The sequence below is a fragment of the Triticum aestivum genome, chromosome 2D (genome assembly GCF_018294505.1).
Source record: "Triticum aestivum cultivar Chinese Spring chromosome 2D, IWGSC CS RefSeq v2.1, whole genome shotgun sequence".
Lineage (NCBI taxonomy): Eukaryota > Viridiplantae > Streptophyta > Magnoliopsida > Poales > Poaceae > Triticum > Triticum aestivum.
The window spans coordinates 647,010,221-647,021,266 of record NC_057799.1 but is presented as its reverse complement, the minus strand read 5'-3'; the positions used below and the strand labels follow the sequence as shown (position 1 = coordinate 647,021,266).

Here is an 11,046-nt window from a genome sequence, read left to right as displayed (position 1 = left end):
GTTTGTACTGTGTTAAAAAAACTAGTGCTACAATAAGAAAGGGAAAGAAACGTTTTTTTTTGTGACGATAAGAGAGATTCTCCTGGCCATCGCTTCTCTGGCAGCGGCACATGTACAGCTGCAGAATTTTTCAGGCGACCAGATCGACCGCTCCCTCATCTACAGTGCTCTGTCGTGTTGCATTTGCCTTTGTGTTATCTTAAACTAATCCTGAATGAAACCACTGATACAGATTAAACTAATCCTAACCTAACCAATCGGCGGCGGCTTCATTTCATCATTTATATATAGCCAATCAGCCGCACGAGCCGGGCATCGGGACTGAGATCTTTTGCCGCAAATAAAAATATCCACCACGGGAGGGCCCACGTGGCAGACAGAGACCGACGGCGACGGACGGGCCCAACCGGAGCGCCAGCCCAACCACCACGTGACCTTGACCTGCTCTCCTCCCTGTCCAGCTGAGACCGGTCCGGGCTCCGCCTTTTCGGACACGTGAGCATTTGCAGCCGCCTACCACCGCCTACGTGTCATGCGCTTGGCTGTCACCCGGAGTGAAGGTTCCGCCGTAGAAAATCACCATGCTTGCTCTCAGCTCCACCGCAAGTTAGATGAACGATGATGGCCGCCGTTAATCGCTCGACGGCGACGTGCGCACATATTTCTAGGTACCTCTCTTCGTTTTTATTTACTCCGCATATTAGAGTTGATTGAAGTCAAATTTTTTAAAATTTGATCAGGTTTATAGAAAAGAATATAAATATTTACCATAGCAAATCTATATGGTGTGAAAGTACATTCAATAATGAATTTAATGATATTGATTTGTTATTGTATAAACTTTGTCAAAATTTATAAAGCTTGACTTCGACCAAAGCTAATACGTGGAGTAAATAAAAACAGATGAAGTACGTATGTAAAAAGAACCTGTCGTGCACGCGTGTGGCCAAACTGTTATGAACTTGTGATGCACGGGTGCGGTGCACGTCTGGCCCGAAACGTTGACGATGGTGCCCATTGTCTACCCCACATATTATTGACCTCAATTGTATTTGTATGTTGGGCTTGCCAAGTTTGACTCCTACGGGCGAGCGTATAGAAATGCCACTAGGTTGTTGTTGGCCCCAATAATTAGTCCGACCCGGTTTAATTAGCCTCCATGTTCCATGCGGCTGAATTCATAAGAAATTGCATTTTTATTTGTGAAATGCAAGACCAATCTATGAACAAAAAGAGAAAATCACAAATGGCTGGCTCGAGAGGCGCATCCACGCTCAAAATTTCAAGCACCGGATGCATGGTTGAAGGGTACAGAAAGAGCGTGACGCTTGTTTGCAGGCGCCGACCATCCAAACGTATGACCAATATGTACTTTCAGGCAGTGTACAAAATTTCAATGAGATTTCCGCATGCTTCGATGGAGTCCGCAATACTTGCAACCTTGAAATTTCGAGCCTAGTGCAAGCTAAAATTTAAACAGGGTTAAAAACCATTAAAATTTATTGTATTTCGAAACTCAAAATCCGAAAGAAGTTCTGATTTTTGTTTTTTTGCATATTTTGGTGACATCCGGAAATTTCTCCTTTTCCGAAATTAAAAACCTTACGGATGCTTAGATTTGCTCCTTTTCATCTCTACTTACTTTGTGTTTGTGTATTAGCTTTGTTTTCAAGTAAAACTTTTCAAAATTCGATTAACTTTATAAAAATCAATATGGGCATTTACAACAATGGAATATTTGTTGTGAAAATACACTAGTATTAAAAATGATGAGTGCAATGGTCTTGTAGATGTTCATGAATTGTTTATAATTAAAATTTATAAAGTTTGATTTAAGACAAAGTTATTATGCAGAGTAGATAAAATCAAAACTTGCACATACTCGAATGCTGGGTCATGTACGCGAGGATAATAATGTAGAGGTGTGACTAGCTCTCATCCAGTTGAGAAATGACTAGTGTCATCCAACTCCTACTACACCGATGGATTTTACGCGGATATTCGCAGGAACTATTTTGCTTAATCAAATACTAGTCCAGATGAGAATTAACAAGTCCGATAATTTATCTCTGACTTATGTGGTCCAATTATGCATACCTCTGAACATAAATAAATGAAATAAATAGAGATAAGATAATTTTGTTTTTTTATTGTTTTTTGTTTACCCACACCAGCAGCAGCCGGATAGGATGGGAGCAGACGCCAGCAGCGCGACAGTCGGTCAGGCGGCTGAGCCAAGGTGGAGACAGACAGACAAACCCCACGCCTTTTTCACCCCCACCCCTCGCCTCCCCCGAAATCCCATTCCAGCCCCCGGATTCCCTGCTTCCTTTCCCATTCCGTTCACCTTCCTTCCTCTCATAGTTGGTGGCGGAAGCAGACGAACCATTCCGGATTCCTCTCGCCACCGCCGCCGGAGACCGGTAGTCCAACCCTAGCCCGCCCGCCCGCAATGCCGGCCACCGACTCCTCCGCCTCGCCGGCGCACCACCACCACCACACCTCCTTCGGCCGCCACATCCTCTCGCTCCGCCACCGCGACCACGGCCAGATCCACTCCGCCCCGCCCACGCCCGACCACCCCAACGCCACCGCCAACCCCTCCCCCTCCCCGGCCGACCGCGAAGTCGACGCCTTTCAGCGCCACACCGCGGACCTCCTCCTCGACCTGCTGCCCTGCTCCCCCGACGCCGCCCCCGCCGACGCCAAGAACGGCCCGCCGGAGATCCTCTCCATCGCCTGGACCCAGCACCTGCTCGACTCCTTCCTCATCTGCCTCGAGGAGTTCCGCTCCGCGCTCCTCGCCGGCGGCCCCGGGGCCCTCGCGCGCCCCCCGCTCGACCGCCTCGTCGCCGACTTCTTCGACCGCGCCGTCAAGGCGCTCGACCTCTGCAACGCGCTCCGCGACGGCCTCGACCTGCTCCGCCAGTGGCGCAAGCACCTCGCCATCGCCGCCGCTGCGCTCGCCCCGCAGGGCGCCGCGTCCAACCCCGCCGCGCCGCTCGGGGAGGGCCAGATCCGCCGCGCCCGCAAGGCGCTCACCGACCTCACCATCCTCATGCTCGACGACAAGGACGCCGGCGGCGGGGGGCAGCGGAACCGCTCCTTCGGCCGGACGGGTAACGCCGGCAAGGACGCCGCCGGGCAGCAGAGCCGGGGGCACCACCGCCGCAGCAGCAGCGGCTCCGGCTCCGGCTCCGGCGGCTCCCACTTCAGGTCGCTGTCCTGGAGCGTGTCCCGCACCTGGTCCGCGTCCCGCCAGCTGCAGGCCATCGGGGGCAACCTGCCCGTGCCCCGCGCCAGCGACGTCGCCGCCACGGGCGGCCTCGCCTCCGCCGTGTACACCATGGGCGCCGTGCTCTTCGTCACCGCATGGGCGCTCGTCGCCGCCATCCCCTGCCAGGACCGCGGCCTCCAGGCGCACTTCGCCGTGCCCAGGAGCTTTCCCTGGGCCGGCCCGGTCACCACGCTCTACGAGCGCGTCCTCGAGGAGTCCAAGAAGAAGGACCGCAAGCACTCGTGCGGGCTGCTCAAGGAGATACACCTCATCGAGCGGTGGTCGCGGCAGCTCATGGAGATCACCGACGCCGCGCAGTTCCCCCTGGACAAGGAGAAGGACGCCGAGGTGCGGGAGGCCGCGCAGGAGCTGGTGCAGGTGTGCGAGGCACTCAAGGACGGGCTCGACCCGCTCGAGCGGCAGGTGCGCGAGATGTTCCACCGCATCGTGCGCACCAGGACGGAGATCCTCGACTGCTTGAATAGGCCCAACACCGCCGAGTAGGCGAACCGGCATGGATCATCGTGGCAATGCTGTTTGGTTGAACATTGTGTGATATATCAAAATGCAGGTGGTATGCTGATGATCGATCGCCGGTTGAAATCGAGGTAGCTTTCCTCTGCATAATTTATACATGTGTCTTGATGCATAGAGGCCGGCGTGGCCTTATGATAAAATCGAGTCGTTTAGTTGTATTTGATTTATTCTTTGTTTGTAGCAGCTTGTGAATCCTTCTCTTATCTGGGCAGTGCTTGGTACTGACGGTCTAACACTATTGTTTTATTCTTGAAATCTGGTTTGGCTTGGTTTGGTTTGGTTTGGTAATGCCGCCCAACACTTAGGTGCTTGGTTCATGTTCATGATTGATTAGGGCTGTACAGGGCTTGTTGGCGTGATAGTTTCGACAGTGAGTGATTTATGTGATCCAGGTCCAGTTTAGAGTTGGATGCATGCTAACATCCTCTGTCGATGGTCATGGTGTCAATGAGATGTTTGGGCAACCTTGATTGTTGGTCATGTTATCCTAGTTTGTTGCACCTAGCATGCATTTGCCACTTGGGCACAGATTATCAATGGAGAATGGGGATAGCATTGCTCTGTTGTCTGCAGTAGCGGGTGAAATTTTGGATATCTGGAAATGCATTTTGATCTGATGGCCAGATAGCATTGCTAGTACTGTATGAACCAGTTATGTTAAGATTACCTCTTGTTTTATTCTTCAAATCTGGTTTGGCTTGGTAATGCTGCCAAGCACTTGGGTGCAAGTGCCTGGATGGTGTTGGTGATTTGGCCTGTACAGTGCTTGTTGGTACGACGGTTGCGGCTGCGCGTAATTTATGTGATCCAGGTTCAGTTTAGAGTAGGGTGCATGCTAAGGTGCTCTTTTAATGGTCATGATTTTCATGAGCTGTTTGGGCAACCTTACTTGGTCCTGCACTCCTGCATTTGTAGTTGGCATTGTTCTGTTATCTGCAGTACCGTGTGAAGTTTTTGATCTGTAAATGCATTTTGACTTGGTATTAATGTCATGTGAAGATTGGTCTATTTTGTTGGACAAAGGACATCTTTCCAATTATGTAGATGCTTTGCGTCCGATGAAAACCAGTCCGATCTTTGTATGACGCTCATCTAAATCATATAACAAACGCAATGGATGGTGCATATGCACCGTCGTATCGATATCGGACCAAATTTATCTTGCACATAGCACAACTCCTGTATTTGAGATTGGTCTGTTGGTGATAGTAGATCAGGTGTAAATGTTGTGACCGATGTTCCTCTCGTTTGATTCATGTCTCTGGATTCACAGAGCCTCGTCGGTCATTTAGGGAAATGCGCATATGGATGCAGATTTCTTTGGCAATTGGGGATCGAGGGCTCGTGTAGGCCAGACTAAATGGGTTTGCCCTGATTCTTACGTACATGAGTGGGAGTGCACCATAGCAGGTAGCCAATTCCTTGCAGCTGGCACTACTACCTCCAATCCTCCATGGCTTAGGGTTCATGGCTCGTTGACTCTGTATAGAAAGTGCAGTCAGTTGGTGTGGCTAACTAGTGTTTTTTCCATATTTGTCTGCACATTCAGTTCAAAGGCTCTGCTAGTAATGTCTGGATGAGACCCAAGCAGGTTAAGATTGGTTAGGCTTCTCCCCTGTGTTGCTGGTAGGCACCACCTAGTGCAACAAGGTTTTCCTTGTTGCAGGGAAAAGTGATGCTGCATGAATGAGAGGCCGCTTGTTGTGGAGACATTTCTTACTGGGCAGGAACTAGGAAGCTGCCTCGCTTCCTCGTGTCTGTCCGTCTTGACACGCCCAACCACAGTTTCTTTCTGCATTTCTTCTTGGTCAGAAGTGTGAGGTGAGCAGCAGCACGTTTGGTAACAAGGAAGACGCCGATTGTCAACTCAACTACTTTTTTTAGATGAACTACTCCTTATATGACATGGAAATGTCGAATGTCAACTATTGGTCTAAACTAATAAAAGTGCCATACTACCCGAAAATGGCAAACGGAGATCGAGCTCCATGGAGGCCTTAATTTGAAAACTTTAAAATTCAAACTTTTCGGTTTCAAAAAATTCTGGAAAAAATATATATGCACATACATAGATACATAATGTACATGTGTGCGAATTTTCAGGTCAAAATACAATAAAATGAGAGCTACACAAAAAAGACAAATCTGTGCCTTTTTAATACATGTGCTATTCACCCTTAAAGTTCATGAGTTTTTTGTGCACCTCGTAATTCAAGGTATTTCATTCTGAAACTTTTCACACATACAGGTTACATCCTTGCCTACATGTGTATTTATTTTCAGAATTTTTTAAAACTGAAAATTTTGAATTTTGAATTTTTCAAAATAAAGGGCACCATGTTGCTCGGTCTCCAAAATGCCATACTCCATACTACCCATGAATAAACCATCATGGTGTAATCATTAAAAAATGCAATGCTTTTTACACTAAAATTGTCAAAGTAATAAATTTTGATTGTCTAATCACAAAAAATTTCATGGTCTAAAATAAAATAAAAATAAAAATGTCATGCTATCCACAATAAAACTAACCCTGTTCTGGTTAATACAATTGCCATGGTATAAAAATGATAAAAAAAATCCATGTTATCCTTACAATAGAAACTTACAATAATTCGGTAAAAAAACCCTAGAACAATTTTTTTTATCATGGTCTGCTGCCATGATAATATACTAAGATTTGACTCCATCCCAAAATTCTTGTCTTAGATTTGTCTAGATACGGATGTATCTAATACTAAAACGTGACTTGATACATCCATATTTAGACAAATCTAAGACAAGAATTCTGGGACGGAGGGAGTATTATTTTTGGACATGCGTTCTCAACTACATCATCATGTTGATACATAAAAAAATAATCCGAATTTCAACTAGTTTTGTCGTGGTACAATTAAAAAACTCCATCGTCACCCAACTCGACCGCTACTTATGTTCGTCGACGATCTCAATGGATATAATGGCGGCTATGGACGCTCGAAAATGGCATGATCGCAAAGAGTGTCTTGAATCTGTAGCAAGATGAAGTCAAATTTCTGATTGTAAGTCACCAATGGATGGCTCTCTTCGAGAAGATCAAGATGGATACAAAGATAGTCCAAAACGGAGCTCGGATGCAAGAAGTATGACAATTTCAAAGATGCCCGTGTTGACATCAGATTATGAAATGGCACGAAACGTAATTACGATCACCTTGGATGGGAAAAATTCCAACATGAAAGTTCTCCATCTCATCAAATCGGATGATTTATATATAAATCGTCTTAATCCCAGATCGTATGCAAAAGTTAGAGCAAAAAACGTGCAATGTTGCAGAAATCATGGAGATGGTCGGACGCCCAAAACCTCCTGTTGCTACCGGACTGTGACGCCCTCGATTCAACCGTACACTAATCATACACGCAAATGTGTACGATCAAGATCAAGGACTCACGGAAAGATATCACAGCACAACTCTAGACACAAATTAAAATAATACAAGCTTTATATTACAAGCCAGGGGCCTGGAGGGCTCGAATACACAAGAGTCAGCGGAAGCAACAATATCTGAGCACATACATGAGTTAGACAAGTTTGCCTTAAGAAGGCTAGCACAAAAGTAGCAACGATCGAAAAGGCAAGGCCTCTTGCCTGGGGGCCTCCTAACTACTCCTGATCGTCGGCGGTCTCCACGTAGTAGTAAGCACCCTCGGGGTAGTAGTAGTCATCGGTGGTGTCGTCTGGATCCTGGGCTCCACCATCTGGTTGCATCAACCGGAAAGAAGAAGAAAAGCAACCGTGAGTACTCATCCAAAGTACTCGCAAGTAAGGATCTACACTACATATGCATCAGTATCAATGAAAAGGGTTGTATCTGTGGACTGGACTGCAGAATGCCAGAAGAGAAGGGGAAAGCCTAGCCTATCGAAGACTAGCATCTTCTGGAAACCACCATCTTGCAGCAAAGAGGAGGGAGTAGAGTAGCATAAAGTAAAGTAGTAGTAGTGTTATCAACCTCGGCCAGAGATCCTTTCTCGACTCCCCTGCGAGAAAGAAATCCCAGAGCCATACTATCCGGTTATCATCACAATCCAATTCTCATCACAAGTATCCAGTTCTAGTTGTATCGATCGGGATACAACTCCAAGTGTCCGTTACCGTAGGACAGGCTATCCATAGATGTTTTCTTCCCTGCAGGGGTGCACCAACTTACCACCACGCTCGATTAACTCCGGCCAGACACACTTTCCTGGGTAATGCCCGGCCTCGGCCAAACAATACGCCTCAACCCGACCTAGGCTTAATAGAGAGGTCAGCACGCGGACTAAACCTATGCCCCCAGGGGTCATGGGCCATCTCCCCGGGAACTCCTGCACGTTGCGAACGCGGCCGGTGAGCAGACCTAGCTACCTCCTTCAACAAGGCAGGTGCTTACGCAGTCCAACCCGGCGCGCGCCGCTCAGTCGCTGACGTCTATTAAGCTTCGGCTGATGCATACGATGCAGAACGCCCATACTATGCCCACATGATGGTTAGTGCTATCAGGCCAGAGGCCCCTCGGATCAAATATCCAAATCGTAGTGGATTAGGAGCACGCGGTAACAAGCAGAGACTCACGAAATATGTGACCCCGTCGCCCCGTCTCGAGGACTTGCGGCAAGGGCTAGGAATGCCCGGCCACGCCTCATAATTATCTCGCGGGCACCCTCCAGGTCAACCCGTCTCCACATCACTCGCGGGTACCCCTCAGGGTCGACCCGCCCTTCCAAGTAACAGTTGTAGAGTCCAAGTATCTGTGTGTCCAAACATCAAGGGGAAAACCCGAGGAATCACCCCCGGTGAATTCCACTCGATGTAATCATCAAGGTGAACGTAAGAGGAACCACCCCCGAGGTTCACACTTGAGGGGTTGCACGGCAGAGTCGTATCGGAAGTGGTTAAGGAGGAAATCACCCTCGACGACCACGACCGAATAGCTACACTACAACGTTAACATCAGAAGTGCTGAAGAGGTCTCACCCTCGGCACTCGATAGTAACCCAGTAGTGTCGAGCAACTAAGGGGAAATTGATGTGCGGTGTCGGGGCCTGGTCTTCGATCCCATTGATCGGGTCTCCGATGATGAAGCAGGGGCAACAAGGAAAAGGTGGGAGTCACTGATGGATCACTAACCAACCTATACTAAGCAGGTAAGGTACAATGAGCAGGTTACAAAATCAGGCTATGCATCAGAATAGGAGCAAACAATAACAGTAGCAAAATCTAATGCAAGCATGAGAGAATGGAATGGGCGATACCGGGATGATAAAAAGGGGGGCTTGCCTGGAAGCTCCGCTGAAAGGGAAGAAGGGTCGTCGTCGATGTAGTCGATCACAGGGGCAGCATCAGTCTCGGGGTCTATCGGAGAGAAGAGGGGGAAGAAACAGTAAATACAGAGCAAACAAGGCATCACAAGGCATAACATGGCAATACGCAGCGCTAGGAGTATTCTAACGTAGTGCTGCACGGTACAGGTGAAGGGGGATTTCAACCGGGAAGGTATTCCCGGTTCCGGACCTGTGTCAGACAGATGACCGGAGGGGGAATGTTCCATGTTCAGATAGTTAGAGGCATCTGACAGGTAAACGGACCGTGTATTCAGATTCGTTGGATTTTGCTGAGCAACTTTCATGTATAAAACATTTTCATCCGAGCTACGGTTTATTTTCTATGATTTTTCAAAGTTTTAAACCTTTTTTGAAATTATTTAAATTAACAGAAATAATAGAAAAGGAATATGACGTCAGCATGACATGGAGATGACATCAGCAGTCAACAGCCGCATTGACCAGATCAAACCTGGCCAGTGGGCCCACATGTCAGCCTCTGTTAGTTAACAGAGTCTATATTAAACTAATATGAGGTTAAATAGCTACTGGGCCCCACACGTCAGTCTCTAAAAACAAACTAATTAGGTTTTAGTTAATAAAACGTTTGTTAAACTAATTATGCGGTGGGGCCCGCATGTCAGCGTCACTGGGCTGCCCAGTCAGCACGTTGACTGGGTCAACCCAGTCAACGGGGCCCGTGGGGCCCGACGTAAGTGACCCGGAGGTGGGCCTGGCCGTGCCACGTCGGCGGGCGGTGCCGGAACAGCTCCGGCGAGCCTCTACCGCGGCAGAGCGCACCGGCGAGTGTCGGAAAACGCGTACAAGGGCTCGTTTTGCGCGCGGTCAGGTGCTTCCGAATGGGAACTCCGCCTCGAATCGAATGGTGGAGTGGCATGGCCGGACTCGGCCGGAATCGTCGGCGACGACGACTACGGACGGCGGCGGCTTTCGGGCGGTCGACGAGGTGGAGCTCCGGGCGTCGGCTCTGGGCGTTGCTGGGCTCGCCCGAACGAGCGGAGCGAGCTGCGCCCTCCTGTGGTGGCGGTGAGGCCGGAGGAGGCCCGTCGAGACGGCGACGAGCGGTGAGGGCGGCGGTCGGAATCGGGAAAGGTAGGGGGCGATGCTGCGGGGCAAGAAGAGGTGCGTGCGCGCGCGCATTCGAGTCCTAGGAGCGCCAGGAGGTCGCTGCGGGGCTCGGGCATGCGTGAAACTGGCCCTAGCCTCGACGGCGACGGGCGGGCGGCGGTGAGCTTTGGCCATGGCGGAGCTAGCAGCAGCAGCAGCTCGAGGGGAAGGGGAACGGAGGGGAAAGAAGGCGGAGCTCACCGGGAAGGCACACGGAGGCCCGGTGGTGGCTTAGAAGCAGCAGGGCGGCGACGTTCATCGGAGAAGCACCGGCGGTCATGGATGAAGACGGACTCGATCCCGAGGCTGCGGTGGCATAGAGCTCGAGCTCGGGGTCGGGGAGGTCGCAGCTAAGCTCGGCGGAGCTCGTGGACGAGCTGGCGAGGCGCGGGGAGCCTTGTGGCTAAGCGGGCGGCGAGGCGACGACGACGGCCGTGGCAACCATGGCGGCCGAGGAGACAGCAGCGCGAGAGGAGGAGGAGGAAAATATCTGGGGGCTGCCCAGGGCATCGGCGCTGGCGTTCTTATCGTCTCCACAGAGACTGTAGCGACGCGGGACAGCGAGTGGGTGCGGTGGCGATGGCGAACCGGCTCGGCCGGGCTCAACAGGTGAAGGGGAGAGGAGGGAGGCGCGGGAGGCAGGTGGGCCGGGCCAGCTGGGCATGTCCCTGTGGCCTTAGGCCCAGGGGCAGGGGGCCTTTTCCCTTTCTTTTTATTTCTTCTGCTCTTTTCTTTTTAGAGAAAATGCTTTGCAATATT

The 11,046-nt window shown here is 50.0% G+C and overlaps 1 protein-coding gene across 1 annotated transcript; it reads left to right on the top strand.

The window, feature by feature from the left end:
• The first annotated feature begins 2,305 nt into the window (after window positions 1–2,305).
• Window positions 2,306–4,086, top strand: LOC123055346 (protein ROH1). The gene has a single exon (XM_044479343.1). The coding sequence runs from the start codon at window positions 2,453–2,455 to the stop codon at window positions 3,779–3,781; it is 1,329 nt and encodes a 442-aa protein (XP_044335278.1). The 5' UTR covers window positions 2,306–2,452; the 3' UTR covers window positions 3,782–4,086.
• Window positions 4,087–11,046: the final 6,960 nt, after the last annotated feature.